General features: G+C 40.1%; 1 protein-coding gene and 1 long non-coding RNA gene across 4 annotated transcripts in view; one reads left to right on the forward strand and one right to left on the reverse strand.

The window, feature by feature from the left end:
• Nucleotides 1–23,439, reverse strand: part of LOC138971789 (metalloprotease mig-17-like) — a 46,763-nt gene that overhangs the window by 7,326 nt on the left and 15,998 nt on the right. For 2 of the 3 annotated variants that reach the window (XM_070344601.1, XM_070344604.1), the window contains exons 8-16: nt 21,346–21,423; nt 20,250–20,407; nt 17,878–17,927; nt 16,753–16,864; nt 15,682–15,852; nt 14,954–15,086; nt 4,322–4,441; nt 2,938–2,992; nt 898–1,038 (exon numbers count right to left, since the gene is read on the reverse strand). In XM_070344601.1, the coding sequence (XP_070200702.1) occupies nt 898–1,038; nt 2,938–2,992; nt 4,322–4,441; nt 14,954–15,086; nt 15,682–15,852; nt 16,753–16,864; nt 17,878–17,927; nt 20,250–20,407; nt 21,346–21,423 (1,018 nt within the window). The remainder of the gene's footprint in view (nt 1–897; nt 1,039–2,937; nt 2,993–4,321; nt 4,442–14,953; nt 15,087–15,681; nt 15,853–16,752; nt 16,865–17,877; nt 17,928–20,249; nt 20,408–21,345; nt 21,424–23,439) is intronic. The other variant, XM_070344602.1, reaches the window with a different exon arrangement.
• Nucleotides 1–23,439, forward strand: part of LOC138971792 (uncharacterized) — a 67,283-nt gene that overhangs the window by 1,683 nt on the left and 42,161 nt on the right. The gene's annotated exons all lie outside the window — the stretch shown is intronic.

Genomic DNA, 23,439 nt, shown 5'->3' on the forward strand with positions numbered 1-23,439 from the left:
GCCGTGCACAATCGTTTATCGCTAGCAAGATTCCAAGGAAAAGTAACTCTCATACTTTGTCTAGCGACACGAGTAGTTCCCCTTCCAGATTTCGGCTGCATCTACAAGACTGCAATCCGACGGTCAGTTTTCAACAATATTTCATTTTATAAACAGATCACACGCAATCAATTACAAACATTTAATCAACTTGAAGAACATGCAGCGGTTTCATACACTATTTTGCCCCAGAAAACTAAACTTCATACAGTTTTTAGCGTTGGAACACGGGTGTAAAACTTCGTCTGCTAGTCACATTCGAGGAAAGAACATTTCCTGAGCGATACCAAAACATGAACAGAACACACACTATCTGCCTTTACCGCCACAGCAGAATGACAACATAACTGTGTACTTGATTTTAGTTCAAAACATGGAAACTGACAAGAAGTGTTAACAAAATTGAATGATTTGCACGGAACTATTCAACCGCGCATTAATCGATCGCCTGCGCAGGTAGACTGGTTGGGTGAATATGATTCGATCAAACTTTCGCACAAAAACTCCTCTTTTCTTTGAATAACTGAAGAAAGGAGGGATAAAGAGGTTACATACCTCGTCTCAGTGATTATCAAAAATAATGGTCTCAGTTCGCGGTCATGAAAAAGCTCGCTGAAGCTCGCATTTTTCATGATCCGCTAACTTCGACCATTATTTTTGATAATCACTGAGACTCGGCATGTAACCTCTACTTATATTGCTTATGCCACAACCCTCGTAAAAAGAAATTTGATTTGATTTGATTTGATTTGATTTGATCTCTCTCTCTCTCTCTCTCTCTCTCTCTCTCTCTCTCTCTCTCTCTCTCTCTCTCTCTCTCTCTCTCTCTCTCTCTCTCTCTCTCTCTCTCTCTCTTACCAACGACGCCTGTGCGTGCATTGTCACACATCAGACAACAAACTTGGCGAAAGTTCTCATCGTAGCAGACGGCAGAGTCCAATTCCTCACAGGTTTTGTTCTGATAAACTGGACCTTCTCTCTGGCCGAACGGACAGGTGTCTGTAAAATAAATTACAAACAATACAGAAACGTGACTGCAACATCGAAAAAGCGAAAAAGCGAATAAAATTATCAGCTTGCACAGTCATGTTCATCAGTTTAACGGCCACTGTCTGCCGCGTTGCATGCTGGATAGTTTCGCCTTTCAATAGCATGTAAATAACTGAAATAAATTTCAAAAAATAAACTTTAAATAAATGACTTAAACAAAACTTGAATAATTAGTATTTATCTCATAATCATGTGCATGTCGGTACACTACAAAGACCATTAGGTCGACGTACTCGTAAATGTTTTGTTTTATCTGTAAAGATTCGTTCAAACAACTAACCGTTTTGATACAAAGGAACCCCTCTTATAAGATCTTCAAAAATCTGAGAAAATGATATCCTAGAAAGGAGGGGGTCTGAATATGGGGGTACAATTACAGAAGTTATGAACAGACAGGGGTGGATCACGTCATTTTTAGGGGGGGGGAGGGGGCACATTTTTTAAGGGACAATTCGACGACGCGAAGCATTTAGTTGAGGGCGCGAAGCGTTCGAACCTCCGAAATGTTTTGATATAAACAAGGAAAATGGAGCAAACTGGTGCAATCTGAGCCAAGAAACTTCCCCTAATACACCTTCCAAAAAGTAAATTTAACAAGACAAATTTGGATCAAAACAAGGACAATGATTAATTGACCGATCTGGTGTAACCTGAACAAACAAATTACCCAACTACTTTCACAAACCGCCACTTAGAAGACAAAGGCCGGCTCCTTGGGGGGTCAAGGTAAAAATCAAGGAAAATGGAGCAATCTGGTGCAATCTGAGCCATAAGTTGGTTTTTTTCTTCTTTTTTACATTTAGTCAAGTTTTGACTAAATGTTTTAACATCGAGGGGGAATCGAAACGAGGGTCGTGGTGTATGTGTGTGTGTGCGTGTGTGCGTGCGTGTGTGCGTGCGTGTAGAGCGATTCAGACCAAACTACTGGACCGATCTTTATGAAATTTGACATGGAAGTTCCTGGGTATGATATCCCCGAATTTTTTTTTCATTTTTTTGATAAATGTCTTTGATGACGTCATATCCAGCTTTTCGTGAAAGTTGAGGCGGCACTGTCACGCTCTCATTTTTCAACCAAATTGGTTGAAATTTTGGTCAAGTAGTCTTCGACGAAGCCCGAACTTCGGTATTGCATTTCAGCTTGGTGGCTTAAAAATTAATTAATGACTTTGGTCATTAAAAATCTGAAAATTGTAAAAAATAAAAAAATTATAAAACGATCCAAATTTACGTTCATCTTATTCTTCATCATTTTCTGATTCCAAAAACATATAAATATGTTATATTCGGATTACAAAAAAGCTCTAAAAATTAAATATATAAAAAATATTATCAAAATTATTTTTTGAAATCAATTTAAAAACACTTTCATCTTATTCCTTGTCGGTTCCTGATTCCAAAAACATATAGATATGATATGTTTGGATTAAAAACACACTCAGAAAGTTAAAACAAAGAGAGGTACAGAAAAGCGTGCTATCCTTCTCAGCGCAAGTACTACCCCGCTCTTCCTGTCAATTTCACTGCCTTTGCCGTGCGCGGTGGACTGACGATGCTACGAGTATACGGTCTTGCTGCGTTGCATTGCGTTCAGTTTCATTCTGTGAGTTCGACAGCTACTTGACTAAATGTTGTATTTTCGCCTTACGCGACTTGTTTTGGGTTTTTTTAGGCTAGGGGGGTTTCCGGAAACCCAGGAACCCCCCTCCCCCCCCCCCTCCTCCCCCCTGGATCCGCCCCTGATAGATAATCTGAAAAAGCAAGGCCATAATAGGGAGGGGATTCTGAAATCAGGGTATCATAATAGGGGATCCCACTGTATACCATCAGTAGAGGGAGAGTACTCACCACTCACGTAGCAGTTCGCTTTGTCTGAACTGACACACTGCCCCCCAGAACACCACTGAAACACCATTGTCACGTCTCGATCATCATCCAACATATCAAAGTAATACTCCTGGAGATAAATCTGAACGGCATATGTAAAGATTAGTGTTTCAACGTTAAATTATTAAAATCTTAAAATGTAGTTTTGGGGTACTCTTTGCAGACGGTAGTTCCCCACATTCTTGTGGCAGCAGTGGAACTTACTATAGATTACAGATTTAAGTTCCTAAAACCTCACAGAATTAATCTGCTAGTCGAATGTACTTTTGCTGACACGGAAGGAAATACACAGATGAACTGAATCGGAAATCTGACCACGGCATACAATTTCAACATTGCCCAGGCTTGCAAAACCATTCTCCAACTGCACACTAATTCCAAAGATAGAAAAGACCAGAGTTTCTTAGATGTTATCAACAATTCATCGTCTGCTACTGGTCAAATGCTTATCATATACCCTACGTACCTCTCCATTTCCACAGCAAATGGGGGAAGCAGCAGTGTTCAAAGTATATGGCCTTAACCGTGACCCAATTCCATGACAGAATAAACAGGAATGTCTTTGATGTTATAGATCATATATATATATATATGTTACAGGCATTAATTTAAACCAGGCATTACGCGTAATGCCTGTGACCACTAGGCATTACACGTAATACCAACATGCCAACATGTAACAAAATACCAACATGTAATGCCTGAAAATCATTGTAATGCCTGAAACCTGTTAAAGGCATTAAGTGAAACCAGGCATTACGTGTAATGCCTGACATGTTCAGGCCCGTGACCACTAGGCATTACACATAATGCCTAAACGTATATAATGCCTGAAACCTCTCTGCAATTGCCGTTGGTGAGGTTTCTGCTGATGTTTGTTGGTGGATGGTCGTGGTTGGTGGTATATACTTTACCTTTCCATTCCCAACAGCAAGTTGCGACAGCACCAGTGTTCAACGTACATGGCCTCAAACCGTGCACCAATTCCAAAGACAGAATAGACAAGCATGTCTTTAATATTATCGGTCCTATATACCCTACCTTTCCTTCCCAACAGCAAGTGGGGGAAGCAGCAGTGTTCAGGGTACATGGCCTTAAACCGTGCTCATCACCCATGGAAGGAAACTCTCCTAGAAGAAGGAAAACTTTGAAGCCAAACCCACGTAGTCCCCCGAAGACGGAATACATCAGCCTTTTGGCGGGGAGCAAACCGGATGTATACGCACTCTACGACAATGGTTGTGTCACTACATAAAACCGTGCACCAATTCCAAAGACAGAATAGACAAGTATGTCTTTGATGTTATCGAACATGATATACTTTATATTGATATATATCCTCTACCTTTCCATTGCCACAGCACGTGCCAGCGGCTGCGGTGTTGAGGGTACAGGATGACTGCGTGCTGGGGTTTCTGCAGAACATGGCCGAGCACACGTCCTCCGCTTTCCCGAAGCTCGTTCCCTGAATCAGCGGGAGTCATACAACCATACAAAGACCGTGGAATCAGCGGGAGTCATACAACCATACAAAGACCGTGGAATCAGCGGGAGTCATACAACCATACAAAGACCGTGGAATCAGCGGGAGTCATACAACCATTCAAAGACCGTGGAATCAGCGGGAGTCATACAACCATACAAAGACCATGGAATCCAGACAAACACAACAGATTGCGCGTTTCAAACAAGCAAAAGAAGTCCAGGTCCAGAAAGACAGTGAGATTCGGATAAGCTTTAAACACGCACACACATGCACGTACGCACTTCACACACACACACACACACACACACACACACACACACGTAAACGAATACAGCAAGACACACGAAAGCTTAAAAATTCAGATAAACCAAAAAAGACAGTAGAATTCAGATGGCACAAATCATTTCTCTCTCTCTCTCTCTCTCTCTCTCTCTCTCTCTCTCTCTCTCTCTCTCTCTCTCTCTCTCTCTCTCTCTCTCTCTAATTCTCTCTCTCTAATTCTCTCTCTCTAATTCTCTCTCTTTCATTCTTTCTCTTTCTTTCTCTAATTCTCTCTCTCTCTAATTCTCTCTCTCTCTAATTCTCTCTCTCTAATTCTCTCTCTTTCATTCTTTCTCTTTCTTTCTCTAATTCTCTCTCTCTCTCTAATTCTCTCTCTCATTCTCTCTCTCTCTAATTCTCTCTCTCTACATCAGCAGTTCTTTTTAAATGCTAGTGTTTTCATGTTTAAAATGTACAACCATGAAACACCTTCATACATCCAAGACCTGTTTGAGCGTCCTCCTGGTAGAGCGAGGCTTTTGAATTATACGCTACCGCTCCCACGCATTGATTTGTATAAATCTAGTTTATCCTACTGGGGATCGCTTGTGTGGAATATACTTCCAATGTACTGTAAAACATGTCAAACCCTTTCATCTTTTAAAAAAAATGTTCGAAAATATCTTTGTCAAAAATAATTCTCTCCCTACGCTTTAAAATCATAACTGTTACTGCATAACATCTTAATCATCATTTTATTAATCAATGAACCACGTTATTATAACTAGTGTTTTGTTACTTTTAACCTAATTACAAATTCTTAGTTAATTAGTTATTCGTTTGGCTGTTCAATACATGTTATATAAATATATAATTGTAATGTATAATGTCATGTATGTCTAAAAGGGACAGGTTGGAAGATTAGGCATTGCCTAAAACCTTTATCCCTTTGTATTAAAGTTTTGAATCTGAATCTGAATCTGAATCTCTCATTCTCTCTCTCTAATTATGCTTATGCGCCGGGACTCGGTACGAGACGGTCACGTTTTCTTCGCGCTCTGACAAACTGAGTCCTCGTATGCTTGCCGTATTCGCTGCAGTGGGGTGAGCTGTTTGCTCGATTTTTACATTTAGTCAAGTTTTGACTAATAGTCAAGTTTTGACTAAATGTTTTAACGTAGAGGGGGGATCGAAACGAGGGTCGTGGTGTATGTGTGTGTGTGCGTGTGTGTCTGTGTGTGTGTGTGTGTGTAGAGCGATTCAGACTAAACTACTAGACCAATCTTTATGAAATTTTACATGAGAGTTCCTGGGAATGATATCCTTGGATTTTTTTCTTATTTTGTTGGATACATGTCTTTGTTTACGTCATATCCGGCTTTTTGTAAAAGTTGAGGCGGCACTGTCACACCCTCATTTTTCAATTAAATTGATTGACATTTTTGTAAAGCAATCTTCGACAAAGGCCGGACTTCGGTATTGCATTTCAGTTTGGTGGCTTAAAAATTAATTAATGACTTTGGTCATTAAAAATCTGAAAATTGTACAACAACAAAAAAATTATAAAACGATCCAAATTTACGTTCATCTTATTCTTTTTCATTTCCTGATTCCAAAAACATATAAATATGTTATATTTGGATTAAAAACAAGCTCTGAAAATTAAAAATATAAATATTATGATCAAAATTAAATTTTCGAAATCAATTTAAAAACACTTTCATCTTATTCCTTGTCGGTTCCTGATTCCAAAAACATATAGATATGATATGTTTGGATTAAAAACACGCTCAGAAAGTTAAAACGAAGAGAGGTACAGTAAAGCGTGTTCTGAAGCACAGCGCAACCGCTGCCGCGCCAAACAGGCTCGTCACTTTCGCTGCCTTTCGCACACACACACGCACAGACAGACACACACACACACACACACACACACACACACACACACACACACACACACACACACACACACACACATACACACACATACACCACGACCCTTGTCTCGATTCCCCCTCTACGTTAAAACATTTAGTCAAAACTTGACTAAATGTAAAAAGATCATTCAACAGTTGACCATATCTTTACACTCCTGGCGGCCATTCAGAAACAGTTCACAAATAACAGAAAATTGTATGTAGCATTTGTTGATTCGGCATTCGATTTCTAGGAAACTTCTGTGGCCTGTACTTATGAAAAACGGTATTAGAGGAAAATTGCATCGTTGTGTGAAAAGCATGTATTTGGATGTGAAAGCTAAAATAAGATGTGGCGCTAAATTTACTGATGTAATCAATTGTACATTTGGGGTAAAACAAGGTGATGTATGTAGCCCTGTGTTGTTTTCGTTATTCAGTAATGAATTAGCTTTGGAAGTAATGAAAAATGGAAAACATGGTGTGACATTTGATTTTGTTGAATTTTTCATATTGCTTTTTGCTGATGACATTGTACTGCTCTCCACAACTGTTGTTGGCTTGCAAAGACAGCTGAATAATGTGTACAATGCAGCTTCTCGATTGGAGTTGAAAGTTAATATGAACAAAACTAATATTATTGTTTTCCGTGAAGGAGGATATTTAGCTACCCCCTGCGGGTTAGGGGGAAGAATTTATCCGATGCTCCCCAGCATGTCGTAAGAGGCGACTAACGGATTCTGTTTCTCCTTTTACCCTTGTTAAGTGTTTCTTGTATAGAATATAGTCATTCTTTCTTTCTTTATTTATTTGGTGTTTAACGTCGTTTTCAACCACGAAGGTTATATCGCGACGGGGAAAGGGGGGGAGATGGGATAGAGCCACTTGTTAATTGTTTCTTGTTCACAAAAGCACTAATAAAAAAATTGCTACAGGGGCTTGCAACGTAGCACAATATAATTTATTACCTTACTGGGAGAATGAAAGTTTCCAGTACAAAGGACTTAACATTTCTTACATCCTGCTTGACTAAAATCTTTACAAACATTGACTATATTCTATACAAGAAACACTTAACAAGGGTAAAAGGAGAAACAGAATCCGTTAGTCGCCTCTTACGACATGCTGGGGAGCATCGGGTAAATTCTTCCCCCTAACCCGCGGGGGGTAGAATACAGTCAATTTTTGTGAATATTTTAGTCAAGCAGTATGTAAGAAATGTTAAGTCCTTTGTACTGGAAACTTGCATTCTCCCAGTAAGGTAATATTTTGTACTACGTTGCAAGCCCCTGGAGCAAATTTTTGATTAGTGCTTTTGTGAACAAGAAACAATTGACAAGTGGCTCTATTAGTCCAGGCATATTAGAGAACAACGTTGAAGTGACAATGACTAGGTTTAAAATGTCCCTTATCAGAAAGTTCAACCTCAGTCCTTTGATGTTTATTAAACACATTTTCATATAAAGTTGGCGCTTCATACGGAAAAATGGCTTTGAAATTGACCCAAATCCTTCTTTGGGCTCTGTAAATGTCGTTTGGGGGTATGGTTGTAAAATGGTATCTACTGGTCACCCCAATGTATAAACTGAAAACTCTTTCTGCACCAGAACACGCAGAAAGGATTGTATCTGCCTGATGTCTGATGCTTTTCAAAATCCCCAACCACTAACACCTTCAAAACGGACTTTAACTGACACTGTTGTTTTTCCCTATATAATCCTTACTATTTTTCCGAGACGTCGTCGTGTTGTGTATTTAGCTTGCCACAACCTCATACATGGTCCTAAAAGTTAAAGTTGAAGAAAATACTAAAGATAAATGAAACAGCTGACGCAGTGTCATTCGCACCGTGAATCCCCCCATGGGAACATACTAAAGTCTGGTTCCAAGTAGGCTCAATTTCCTTCTATTTCTTTGTATTTCTGCCTCGTAGGGGTAGGGGTGTTCAAACCAAAGGCACCTTTAAACCAAAATTCAAATCACACATCCTACAATACTAAGACACTCAGCAGTAAAAGGGTGTCTGCTGGTAAAAAATTCCAAACAATCCTAAAAGTACTTCACTACTAAAAGTGCTTTTAAAAAGAGCCGTTATTTTTTCCCTCTATATTCAGTATTGTGTTTTCTGCGAACATGTAGTCTATTTAGATGGTTGTCGTGTGCACTTGAGTTGCTAAAGCGTTTTCAGTTGGGCATATGTCGAAAAGCAAAGAATTAGCCCTTTGAAAACCATCAGAACTGTCACACAAAAATAACATTTACCTATCTCACCAACTGACCAAACATAGGGCTTTTCCTTATGTATTATGTATTGTCGTGTTTTTTGTAGCATACTTGTGAAAACAGCCACCACTGTTGTAAATGATACTTTAAAGAGCATTATTTCATTTTTACAGTTGAAGGACAACCTGGACTGCCGTATATTACAGCTGTTTTACAATCAGCCAAAATTTTCTTAACAAACGTATGTTAAGAACAACTCCCATAGTGAAATTGAAGGAAAACAAATTGAAAATCCCCCTGCCATAGAGGAGCTAAAGAATCAACAATAAACGACTGCATGGATAGCTTGATGCACGAATGCATTGCGGACATGTTTGTCTCCAACCAAGAGAAAGTTCCAAAAAATCCCTTTTGTGCTTCTTATTATACAGTGACGTCAAAGACAGCCTTTTCTGCTGTTCATACATTCAGGGGTTATGGTTACACTAAACGACGTAGTTGTAGCCATACTGCCATTCAGATTTATTTCTTCCTTGCGAGCAGTCACAGGGTGTTTGTGCTGTCTGCCAACCGTTAGATGACCCCGCCCAAGTCTGTTAAGGGACCGTTTGACCGTTATAGAACGCGTCTTTTTGATTTTTTGGCACAGTTGGAAACGGTTGATTTTTATCCCTACCATTGTTTCCAAACATTATATAGGAATGTTTTGTGAACAACGGATAATAGCCGCTACTCGCATGTGTAGCAAAAGTGAGCGTACATACTCACCCTGGTCGTCCAGCCGTTGTCCGTTGCCCGTCTTTATCTGTCTGTACTGAACATTACCTTTGGATATTTCTCCAACGCTATGAAGTGAAGAAACACCAAATGTTGCAAAATGTTGTATGACCCCAAGAGCTCAAAAAAGATACTTGAGAACCTTGACCTTACCTTAAGGTCAAGGTCACAGGGAGAATGAATGTGGTCTAAAAACTGCAAAATTTCACATTGTGCCAGTTTTCTGGAAAACAAATTAAAAACAGCGGGCTTAGTTTTGTATGGTATACAAGAAAAAGAAAGCCTTATCTTCTGATACCATTTTGATTGACCTCGCTTCAATGTCAAGGTCAGAGGAGCCCTTCAAAGTTGAATTGTAGACATATTTTGATGTGAGCTTGCCCCTTTAACTTTACTATGGACGATATCTCTTACAAACTTAAACACTGAGTGGGGCGTTTGTTAGAATTTCATAGTGAGCCACATCTGGTCACATATCGTTAGGGTCAAGGTCACATTGACCCCTATGAAAAATGTGACCAAGCCGGGTAAAGAAATCCATGTCTCTTGGTAAAAAATCTTAACAAAGCAAAGCCCATGCGACTCTCATGCTTGACCTTTGTCTTAAAGTGACCTTGACCTTCAGGTGACCTTGAAGGTGAAGGTCTAACAACTGAAGCTGGCAAGGACATTGTACACTATTAGAACTGGTTTACAGATTTTTCCTACCAAATTACACATGACCTTTGGCCAAGGTCAAGATCATCAAAGGTCACACATCACAAGGCTATCAATTCAAGACATAGGAAGCATAAACATACTTATTGGCACTTTCTACAAAGAGACCATTGTCACTTTTAGTGATTCAATTGCCCGTTTCAGTCACATTTCATAAGGGGCAAAGTGACCTTGACCTTGATGATATGTGACTAAATGTGGCTCAATATCAGTATATAACATGTGCCCCACACAATTATGAAGTTTGAAAGATTTTTTTCATAGTTCAGGGTCAAGGTCACTTCAAAACATGTATACAATCCAACTTTGAAGGTCCCCTGTGACCTTGACCTTGAAGCAAGGTCAACCAAACTGGTATCAATAGATAGGGCTTGCTTTGACCTAAATAACACTTGTAGCTAAGGTCGTCATTCTCAATAACGTGGGAGAAAATTGTGAAAATGTGAAAATTTACTGTTTTTGAACAACATTATTTTATGTCCCCTGTGACCTTGACCTTGAAGCAAGTTGTGCGCAGTGAGTTGGTTTACGACATTCACCCTTCGCTGTTATAGACAGGCACTTAGTAAAACCAAGTATACAGAGCTGGATCCTCTATAACCAAGGGGTACCGTAGAAGAAGGCAAAAGAGAAAAGGCATTTCAATGCAAGAAAGCGTTAGGCCCGTAGGACTTGTCTTACAGCTGGTTCATAAAATATACATTGAAACATGCTAACTGTATCCTTTACATGACTTTCACCTTTATGTGACCTCGAAATTCAAGGTCAAACAATTGAAACTGTCAATAGCATCATTCGATACAAATTGTTTTACACATTTCTCTTACGAAAATACATATGACCTTGACCCAAAGTCAAGGGCCAAGGTCACTGAACATAAGACCAGTAATTCAACATAATTATACAAAGGATAATGGTGCTTTTTAACACTTTTTATCAAGACACATGGTCACTTTTAAATAGTGATTTCTTTACCCGTCTTGGTCACATTTTTGATAGGGGTCAATGTGACCTTGACACTGACGACATGTGGCCAGATGTGGATCACTATGAAATTCTAACAAAGGCCCACTCAGTGTTTAAGTTTGTAAGAGATATCGTCCATAGTAAAGTTAAAGGGGCAAGCTCACATCAAAATATGTCTACAATTCAACTTTGAAGGGCTCCTCTGACCTTGACATTGAAGCGAGGTCAATCAAAATGGTATCAGAAGATAAGGCTTTCTTTTTCTTGTATACCATACAAAACTAAGCCCGCTGTTTTAATTTGTTTTCCAGAAAACTGGCACAATGTGAAATTTTGCAGTTTTTAGACCACATTCATTCTCCCTGTGACCTTGACCTTAAGGTAAGGTCAAGGTTCTCAAGTATCTTTTTTGAGCTCTTGGGGTCATACAACATTTTGCAACATTTGGTGTTTCTTCACTTCATAGCGTTGGAGAAATATCCAAAGGTAATGTTCAGTACAGACAGATAAAGACGGGCAACGGACAACGGCTGGACGACCAGGGTGAGTATGTACGCTCACTTTTGCTACACATGCGAGTAGCGGCTATTATCCGTTGTTCACAAAACATTCCTATATAATGTTTGGAAACAATGGTAGGGATAAAAATCAACCGTTTCCAACTGTGCCAAAAAATCAAAAAGACGCGTTCTATAACGGTCAAACGGTCCCTTAACAGACTTGGGCGGGGTCATCTAACGGTTGGCAGACAGCACAAACACCCTGTGACTGCTCGCAAGGAAGAAATAAATCTGGATGGCAGTATGGCTACAACTACGTCGTTTAGTGTAACCATAACCCCTGAATGTATGAACAGCAGAAAAGGCTGTCTTTGACGTCACTGTATAATAAGAAGCACAAAAGGGATTTTTTGGAACTTTCTCTTGGTTGGAGACAAACATGTCCGCAATGCATTCGTGCATCAAGCTATCCATGCAGTCGTTTATTGTTGATTCTTTAGCTCCTCTATGGCAGGGGGATTTTCAATTTGTTTTCCTTCAATTTCACTATGGGAGTTGTTCTTAACATACGTTTGTTAAGAAAATTTTGGCTGATTGTAAAACAGCTGTAATATACGGCAGTCCAGGTTGTCCTTCAACTGTAAAAATGAAATAATGCTCTTTAAAGTATCATTTACAACAGTGGTGGCTGTTTTCACAAGTATGCTACAAAAAACACGACAATACATAATACATAAGGAAAAGCCCTATGTTTGGTCAGTTGGTGAGATAGGTAAATGTTATTTTTGTGTGACAGTTCTGATGGTTTTCAAAGGGCTAATTCTTTGCTTTTCGACATATGCCCAACTGAAAACGCTTTAGCAACTCAAGTGCACACGACAACCATCTAAATAGACTACATGTTCGCAGAAAACACAATACTGAATATAGAGGGAAAAATAACGGCTCTTTTTAAAAGCACTTTTAGTAGTGAAGTACTTTTAGGATTGTTTGGAATTTTTTACCAGCAGACACCCTTTTACTGCTGAGTGTCTTAGTATTGTAAGATGTGTGATTTGAATTTTGGTTTAAAGGTGCCTTTGGTTTGAACACCCCTACCCCTACGAGGCAGAAATACAAAGAAATAGAAGGAAATTGAGCCTATTTGGAACCAGACTTTAGTATGTTCCCATGGGGGGATTCACGGTGCGAATGACACTGCGTCAGCTTTTTCATTTATCTTTAGTATTTTCTTCAACTTTAACTTTTAGGACCATGTATGAGGGTGTGGCAAGCTAAATACACAACACGACGACGTCTCGGAAAAATAGTAAGGATTATATAGGGAAAAACAACAGTGTCAGTTAAAGTCCGTTTTGAAGGTGTTAGTGGTTGGGGATTTTGAAAAGCATCAGACATCAGGCAGATACAATCCTTTCTGCGTGTTCTGGTGCAGAAAGAGTTTTCAGTTTATACATTGGGGTGACCAGTAGATACCATTTTACAACCATACCCCCAAACGACATTTACAGAGCCCAAAGAAGGATTTGGGTCAATTTCAAAGCCATTTTTCCGTATGAAGCGCCAACTTTATATGAAAATGTGTTTAATAAACATCAAAGGACTGAGGTTGAACTTTCTGATAAGGGACATTTTAAACCTAGTCATTGTCACTTCAACGTTCCCTTCACTAAAGTGGCTAAGATGCCTGGACTATATCCCATCTCCCCCCTTTCCCCGTCGCAATATAACCTTCGTGGTTGAAAACGACGTTAAACACCAAATAAAGAAAGATATTTAGCTAGTTGTGAAAAATGGAATTATGGTGCAGATAGAGTTGTTGTTAACGCTTATAAGTATCCAGGAATATTTTTTCCACGAGACTCAGTTTTAATGTTTCCTGTCAAGATTTGGTAAGTAGGGGTAAACGGGCAGTGTTTGGTATACTTCGTGTGTTGCACAAGTTAGAGAGTAGTTCTTACAAATTGTTTACGAAATTGTTTGATTCTCAAGTTCAACCGATTGTGCAATATGGTGCTGAGATTAGGGCTTTCCAAATAGGTACGGAAATAGAAAAACTGCACTTGTTCGCCATGAAACGATTCCTACATGTAGACATGAGAACACCAAACGACCTTGTGTATGGTGAATTGGGAAGATTCCCAATATATCTAAACTCATATGTAAAGTGCATTACATATTGGCTAAAATTAACAAGAATGGAAAATTCTAAGATTCCATGTAAAGCATACAAAGTTCTCTATAATTTAGATTGTAATGGCAAGATTACATGGGCGACGGATGTTCGAAAGTGTTTGTTCTCTCATGGGTTTGCAGATGTATGGTACAACCAAGGGGTGGACAGTATTGGTGGATTTTTGAAATGTTTTAGACAACGATTGATAGATTGCAGATGGCAAGACTGGAACGACCATATGCAAAGCAGTGATCGATTTTCTACATACAGATTGTTTAAGACCGGAAGCAGTACTGAAGCGTATATAGATATGGAAATGAGCAGCTATGTGAAAAGTGCACTAACTAAATTTAGGTTCGGTGTATCGGATCTTGCTGTACACAGATGTAGGTATAGTGAACGGAGTGAGGAAGATTTGTTGTGTCGTCTGTGTAAATTGGCTGAAGAAAATGAAATACACTTTATGTTTTGCTGTCCTGCACTACGTGATCTAAGAGTACTATTGATAAAGCCAAAATATTATAATCATCCATGTATGTACCGATATACTTTGCTTATGTCTACTGGAAATGTCAGTCAAATATCCAAATTAGCACAATACATTTATCAGGGAATGAAAAGATTAATCATTGTGACATGATTTATGTACACATGTATTACTGTTTGATGTGTACAAATTTGGGTCATTTATGAAACAACACAATGTTTTTCTATGATTACGTTGTATATGGGCGCATACCCTTCAGAAGGGGCTCTGGCCTAAAACTGAATAAACTTTCGTATTCGTATTCGTATTCTCTCTCTAATTTTTTCTCTCTCTCCCTCTCTCTCTCTCTCTCTCTCTCTCTCTCTCTCTCTCTCTCTCTCTCTCTCTCTCTCTCTCTCCAGTTAATCGTTTTAAAGGTTCCCTCTCTTTGTTTTTTAAATAATGTGAAATATGAGAAAGTCCTCCTACCCTGCACAAGTAGGACTGCGCACCGTAGATCTGGCGACATTGTACATCCGGGCCTGCAAGCTGTCCTGGTAACCCAGACACTGTGGGCACGCCGTCTGCTGTCACGCGCGCAAGGAGACATGTCGATTCGTAGCTGTACGACAAATCAATCAACAAATCAGTCATTAAATCAATCAGTCGCTCAATCAATCGATAAATCAATTATCCAACTAATCAAACAGTCAGTCGCCCAGAAAATCAATCAATTACAAAATCGAGGTAAAACGATAAACATAGTTATCACGATAGACAGACAGAAAAAGAAAACCCAAGAGAAAGAAAATATGATTCAAATATGACAGGGGAGGCTACCGCTCCTTTCACAGCAGACTCTGCACCCGAGTTGTTGGCCTTTAAAAGTCAACACCAGTGGATTGTAGAATTCTGTTTGTAATGGGGTCTGGTGGTTTCCGATTGTCTGTATGTTCATGGAAACCTTCGGGTTTGCATAACAGTTTTTATAGGGCTAAGAAATTAGCCCTAACATTTTCAATCCTGTTTGATTGCACTTCGCTTCCCGAGGTGATCGTAGTGTTTCGGCACTCGGTTACAGAAAAAACACTGAGGGAGAGAGAGATAGAGACAGAAAGGCAGGGCAAAAGACAGAAACGGACAGACAAAGACACATGTATGGAAAGTTAAAGAAAGACAGAAACAGACATCGAAAGAGCAATACAAAAAAATCTGACCCATCTCTGATCAAGTCGTGGATGAGCTGTTTGAAGTAGGCGACGGAACACGGGGAGAACAACCAAGGATTCGCTTTGGTGGCTTCCGTTTGCTCATGAGCGTTTCCAGCCATGACGTAACGGTCTGCTGAACTACATTCGTTGCCATCCCCGTCGTGCTCTGCGCCCATACTGTCAGGCGAAACCAACAATGACAATAGAAAACAAGTGGCGTAAGGCAAAATTACAACATTTAGTCAATCTGTCGAACTCACAGAATGAAACTGAACGCAATGCATTTTTTTCACCAAGACAATACAGCTTCGTCAACCCCCGCGGCAAGAAAACCGCCCACTTTTCACGTGCAAAACGAAGTGAAATTGACGAGCTAGTATAGCACAGTAGCGTATTGCGTAAAGCAAGAAAGCGCGCTTTGCTGTATTCTTTTGAACTTTCTGAGCTTGTTGTTTATATATACAAACATATTATATTATATTATATTATATCTATATGTTTTTGAAATCAGGAAATCATAAAAAATAAAATGAAAACCTTTTTAGATTGATTTCTAAAAATGTAATCGTAGTACCTAATTAAGCTATTTTCGCTAACTGTGATCCCATTTTTAGAGTAAACATGACATGTATATATTTTTAGATTCAGAATTTGATGAAAAATACGATGCAATCAATTTTAAATCTGTTAGCAAAAATTCGATTTAATGACAACTTTAATGAGCGAACTCATCAATTCATTTTTAAGCTTCCGAGCTGCAATGCAATCCCATAGTCTGGACTTTGTCAAAGATTGCTTGACCAAAATGTCAATCAGTTTGGTTGAAAATGAGAGTGTGACAGTGCTGCCTCAACTTTCACGTGATATGACGTCATCAAAGACATTTATCAAAAAAATGAAAACATGTCCGAGGATATTATACTCAAGAACTCTCAGGTCAAGTTTCATGGAGATCGGTCCAGTAGTTTTCTCTGAATCGCTATACACAAACACACGTACACACTTACACACACACACACACACACACACACACACACACACACACACACACACACACACACACACACACACACTGACCTGTGTCCGAGCTCGTGGGTGGCTGTACCCTCGCTTTGAAATCCCCCATGATCCTCCACCACGGATATACTTGTTCCGTCAGTGTAACACATGCTGCCGATCAGAGCGAAACCTGATGGAGAAAAAGATCAGACCCTATGTAATAAGGGACTGGAGTACAGAAAATGTTCTATGGTTTGTCCTTAGCTGTTTGACTGGTTTATTCGTTGCCTGATTGGTAGTTTGTGGATGGTTGAATGATTAATTAGGAATGTCAGATGTATTTTAGTGCAACACTGAATTCTTTGTAAATGTAATATGTTTTGGTGTTGTTGTTTTTAGTGCAATTCTTAATTCTTAGTGCATGTGATGTATTTGATGTCTGTAACCGCCCGACACTGCATGGCAATTGTCCTTGTTTTTAAAAGGACAGTAAAACTTTCAGTCTTGAGTCTTGAGTCTAAATCTTAATTGGCATATATATATATATGAAGTCTTATATCGCGCGCGTATCTCCAGACTCGGACTCAAGGCGCAGGGATCTATTTATGCCGTGTGAGATGGAATTTTTTACACAATACATCACGCATTCACATCGACCAGCAGATCGCAGCCATTTCGGCGCATATCCTACTTTTCACGGCCTATTATTCCAAGTCACACGGGTATTTTCGTGGACATTTTTTATCTATGCCTATACAATTTTGCCAGGAAAGACCATTTTGTCAATCGTGGGATCTTTAACGTGCACACCCCAATGTAGTGTACACGAAGGGACCTCGGGTTTTCGTCTCATCCGAAAGACTAGCACTTGAACCCACCACCTAGGTTAGGAAAGGGGGGAGAAAATTGCTAACGCCCTGACCCAGCGTCGAACTCGCAACCTCTCGCTTCCGAGCGCAAGTGCGTTACCACTCGGCCACTCAGTCCGGCATCTGTGTAGTGGTGTTGAAATCAAGACTGCATGTTAGTTTTCCACTTAATTAATATTTTAAGAATGATAAAAAGAGCGGAATCAAATGAGGCTCGGTCAAATTGGGGATGGCAAGGCAAGTTGGGCTTTTTCGGATTGAAAGACAAAGGGGAAAAGGTTAACTGGAATGGACATAATATAAAGCATTGATAAATATAAAATATGATTTCTACCTGCTGTGTTGTTGAACCTGAACCCGTTGTCGTCACCGTACAAGTCATACCTGTATAACAAAGGGGATTACAAATACAAATTAAAAACTCTTCAAAGATCCAATCATAAAAACAACGTGACTCTTACAATCAAGCTGGCTGTTGGAACATTTCCTTGACGCATGTTTCCAGATTGTTGACATAGTGTTTTGGGCTCACGTAAGTGTAGCCTATGCGATGCTAACTGTTGTCTGTCTGTGCGTGCGTGCGTGCGTGCGTGCGTGCGTATGTATGTATGTATGTATGTATGTATGTCTGTCTGTGGTAGAAACTTTAACATTTCCGAGTCTATGTGTGTGTGGTTATCCAAGACTATGGATACAGATTACGTCACGGTCAAAAGTGTTTGACGTCAATTAATGCATCATGACGTCATGCCTCCCTGTAGTCTTTCTCTCTCGCGCGGTGTGTGTGTGTGTGTGTGTGTGTGTGTGTGTGTGTGTTCATTTTGTGCACATGTGTTATTGTTACTGTTTGTGTGTGTGTACTCGTGTGTGTGTGTGTGTGTGTGTGTGTGTGCGTGCGTGCGTGTGTGTGTGTGTGTGTGTGTGTGTGTGTGTGTAAGAAAGAGAGACTGAGAGAGAGTGTGTGTGTGTGTGTGTGTGTGTGTATGTGGGTGTGTGTGTGTGTGTGTGTGTGTGTGCATGAGTTTGTGTGTATGTTTGTGTGTGTTTGTTTGTAAAGGTGTGTGTGTCCGTCTGTCTATGTGCGTATGAGTTTTGTATGTATGAGATCTGTGTGAGTCACTGTGTGTGTGTGTGTGTGTGTGTGTGTGTGTGTGTGTGTGTGTGTGTGTGTGTGTGTGAGCTTGTGTGTGTGTGCGTGCATGCATGCGCGTGTGTGTGTGTGTGTGTATGTGTGTGTCTGTTTGTAAGAAAGACTGGCTGAACCGGCCCCCGTAGCGCAGTGGTTAGCGCATCGGGCTGCGGGCCGGGAGGTCGTGGGTTCGAATCCCATCAGGGTCATGTGGGTTTTTCGGGCTACGGTCGGCTCCTACCCAGAGTGGAAGTGCTATGGTTCCTATGGGAAGGCTGGAATCACACAGCCGAGTGTCATTCACTTAACGAATGCGACTTTGAGGGTGCTCAGGTTCTGCTTACCTGACCAACACCGCAGGTGCGGCAGTTCTCGGGCCTGGTTGACACCAGGATATATTATGACAGTAAGCGTAGAGTGCTGCCCTGTCACGTAGTCTCAAACCAAATTGGAAATCCATAGCATCATCATTATAATCATCCTCATCTCATTAATCATCCAAAATTATAAAATGTCCTTGCTCGTGTGGCCCTTCATGCCCGGAGCTCTCATGGTGACCTTGGTCTCAGTGTTCCTGTTCCATCCTTCCCTGAATAGTACTTCTGCTGTCAGTCAGATCTAGATCTAGCGTCTTCCACTCTTGCACTGTGTCTATGCTTACTGTGTGCGTGTATGTGTGACGGAGTGATTGAGTTTGTGTTACTGTTTGTCGATTTCTTACGGGAGCCTTGAAGGCTTCGCCTCTTGTGGCTTTTAATTTTCACAGTGTCACTTATTCTCTAATTTAAACAACGACGTGACTGTGGTGAGATGAACAAAGCTAAAAAAAAAATTAAAAAAAAGATTTCTGTACTCACCGATACAAGAACAGCACAAGACGATACGAATTTTCGCTTAGGCCAAAAAAAAAAAATTGTCTGTTTAGGGTAAAATGACCAAAAAAAGTAGGGTCGGTAGGTAGGTAGGGTTTTTTTTTGTTTTTTTTTTGGTGTGTAAATGCTATGTTGGCTGAACATTCACTTCTTATATTTGATGAATACATGTTTCAAAACTAACGTATAAATAAAACAGAGAGAAAGGGAGAGAAAGAAACGCCAAATGTCTCTTTTAGCATTTTTACCTCTTTTTTTTTCTTTTTTTTTTTGAAATCAAAAAAAAGTTTTTGGGTCGGCGCCAAATCGATAGGGTCGGTCGGGTTACCCTAAACAGACAATTTTTTTTTTTTTGGCCTTATGAAAGCTTATTTCCGTTCCTAGAGTTCCTTCCCCTTTTTTGCGTCTTTCCCCTCCATTTTCTGTTCAAACCTTGTTCGTTCCGTGTTGCGTCTGCTTTTTGTCGCCTTTTGTGGGTTTTTGTTTCTCCTGATGAAGCTTTCATACGCAAAATTGCGTATCGTCTTGTGCCGTTCTTGTATCGGTGAGTACAGAAATCTTTTGTTTTTTAACATTATTCTCTGATGATGATGAGATAATCGTATTCCGGCAAACATTTGTAGTTTTCGTTTACGCATGTTTCCAGTGTGACTTGACACAACGCGTTTGGTCTCTATCTGCATTATCAAACCAAATATCACTTACTCTGTGATCAGCATGAGATGATCGTGAGATGGAAGATTGCTGTAGGTTTCCTTGACGTATGTTTCCAGTTTTGTCATAACGGTGCTGGCGTTTAACTGTGTGATGCCACTTGCTGTCCTCTCCTTAACTGTTTCCGTCCACGGGGCATCTTCTGCTGTCTGCACAATTCAGTGAAATTTGGTTTGTTTTCCTTTTTTTGAAAGGGTGAATGTGTGTGTGTGTGTGTGTGTGTGTGTGTGTGTGTGTGTGTGTGTGTGTGTGTGTGTGGATGTGTGTGTGTGTGTGTGTGTGTGTGGATGTGTGTGTGTGTGTGTGTGTGTGGATGTGTGTGTGTGTGTGTGTGGATGTGTGTGTGTGTGTGTGTGCGGGGGTGGGGGTAGGAGGGTGGGGGTATGTGCATGTGTGTTTGTGTGTGCGTGCGCGGGGGGGATGCTAGTTGTGTGAGTGTGTGTGTGTGTGTGTCTGTTTCTGCATCTGTGTATGTGTATGTGTATCTATGCCTATGTCTGTGCTTGTGTACCTGTGTGTTTATGTGAATCTGTGTATGCGTGGGAGAGAAACATGTTGCAATATGAAAAAAGGGTGAGAGAGAGAGACTGAGACAGACAGACAGACTGCGACACTGAGAGACAGAGAGAGACTGCGACAGACAGACAGAGTGCGACACTGAGATACAGAGAGAGACTGCGACAGACAGACAGACTGCGACACTGAGAGACAGAGAAACCGAGAAAGACAAAGACAGTGTGAGAGAGTGATACTGTAAACTACGAGACCATGAGAACACGACCCCGCCCCCCCCCCCCCCCACCCCCCCCCCCCCCCCCCCGTTTCCTCTCTGTTTTAGGTTCTTGTGTCCTAACTAAGACTGTATTCTGCAAGATCTTTAAATTTGCTTACATTTTTAACCCTCTCCTTCGTTCGACGTAACTCTTTCACATGAAGGAGTTCTTAAAACAAAAGTTTCTCTGTATTTGAAGGAAACAAATGCCAATGGTAGTAATCCTCTCTCCACACACACACACACACACACACACACACACACACTCACACACACACACACACACACACACACTCACACACACACACACAATACCTGAGCGATGATAAAACTGCCAATGGTCATGTGAAGGTTGTAATCTGCTGTTTTGGCCGAGTTGAAGCGAGAATTGATCTGAAATGTTCACAAAAAAAGGTTTTGGTGCCTGTGGCGATGGTGGTGGTGGTGGCGGCGGTGGTGTCTGGTGTGCCAGGGCATTGGTTCCGCACAGCTCTCCCTTATCTTTGTTCATGTTTCCCTTGGTATGTGTCTGGTTATCATAGAGCACCGCTTGCATGGTCACGACTTCTTTGTTCATGTTTCCCTTGGTATGTGTCTGGTTATCATAGAGCACCGCTTGCATGGTCACGACTTCTTTGTTCATGTTTCCCTTGGTATGTGTCTGGTTATCATAGAGCACCGCTTGCATGGTCACGACTACTGTTGTAAGCATGGAGTATGAGGATCATCTAGGAATGTAACGTTTCAAGTCGCACACATTCTATTTTTTTCACTTATTTCAGCTTTTTTGTCTTCTTTTTACATTTAGTCAAGTTTTGACTAAATGTTTTAACATAGAGGGGGAATCGAGACGAGAGTCGTGGTGTATGTGTGTGTGTGTGTGCGTGTGTGTGTGTGTGTGTGTGTGTGTGTGTGTGTGTGTGTGTGTGTGTAGAGCGATTCAGACTAAACTACTGAACCGATCTTTATGAAATTTGACATGAGAGTTCCTGTGTATGAAATCCCCGAACGTTTTTTTCATTTTTTTGATAAATGTCTTTGATGACGTCATATCCGGCTTTTCGTGAAAGTTGAGGCGGCACTGTCACGCCCTCATTTTTCAACCAAATTGGTTGAAATTTTGGTCAAGTACTCTTCGACGAAGCCCGGGGTTCGGTATTGCATTTCAGCTTGGTGGCTTAAAAATTAATTAATGACTTTGGTCATTAAAAATCGGAAAATTGTAAAAAAAAAATAAAAATTTATAAAACGATCCAAATTTACGTTTATCTTATTCTCCATCATTTGCTGATTCCAAAAACATATAAATATGTTATATTCGGATTAAAAACAAGCTCTGAAAATTAAATATATAAAAATTATTATCAAAATTTTTTTTTCGAAATCAATTTAAAAACACTTTCATCTTATTCCTTGTCGGTTCCTGATTCCAAAAATATATAGATATGATATGTTTGGATTAAAAACACGCTCAGAAAGTTAAAACGAAGAGAGGTACAGAAAAGCGTGCTATCCTTCTCAGCGCAACGAATACCCCGCTCTTCTTGTCAATTCCACGTGCACTGCCTTTGCCACGGGCGGTGGAGTGACGATGCTACGAGTATACGGTCTTGCTGCGTTGCGTTGCGTTCAGTTTCATTCTGTGAGTTCGACAGCTACTTGACTAAATATTGTATTTTCGCCTTACGCGACTTGTTTTCACTTATTTCAGCTTTTTTGTCTTCTTTTTACATTTAGTCAAGTTTTGACTAAATGTTTTAACATAGAGGGGGAATCGAGACGAGAGTCGTGGTGTATGTGTGTGTGTGTGTGTGTGTGTGTGTGTGTGTGTGTGTGTGTGTGTGTGTGTGTGTGTGTGTGTGTGTGTGTGTGTGTGTGTGTGTGTGTGTGTCTGTGTGTGCGTGTGTGTGTGTAGAGCGATTCAGACTAAACTACTGGACCGATCTTTATGAAATTTGACATGAGAGTTCCTGGGAATGATATCCCCGGACATTTTTTTATTTTTTTCGATAAATACTTTTGATGACGTCATATCCGGCTTTTTGTAAAAGTTGAGGCGGCACTGTCACACCCTCATTTTTCAATCAAATTGATTGAAATTTTGGCAAAGCAATCTTCGACGAAGGCCGGACTTCGGTATTGCATTTCAGCTTGGTGGCTTAAAAATTAATTAATGACTTTGGTCATTAAAAATCTGAAAATTGTAATAATATTTTTTTTACATGTATAAAACTATCCAAATTTACATTCATCTTATTCTACATCATTTCCTGATTCCAAAAAGCATATAAACATGTTATATTTGGATTAAAAACAAACTCTGAAAATTAAAAATATAAAAATTATGATCAAAATTAAATTTCATCTTATTCCTTGTCGGTTCCTGATTCCAAAAACATATAGATATGA

The sequence above is a fragment of the Littorina saxatilis genome, linkage group LG7 (assembly GCF_037325665.1).
Source record: "Littorina saxatilis isolate snail1 linkage group LG7, US_GU_Lsax_2.0, whole genome shotgun sequence".
Taxonomy (NCBI): Eukaryota; Metazoa; Mollusca; class Gastropoda; order Littorinimorpha; family Littorinidae; genus Littorina; species Littorina saxatilis.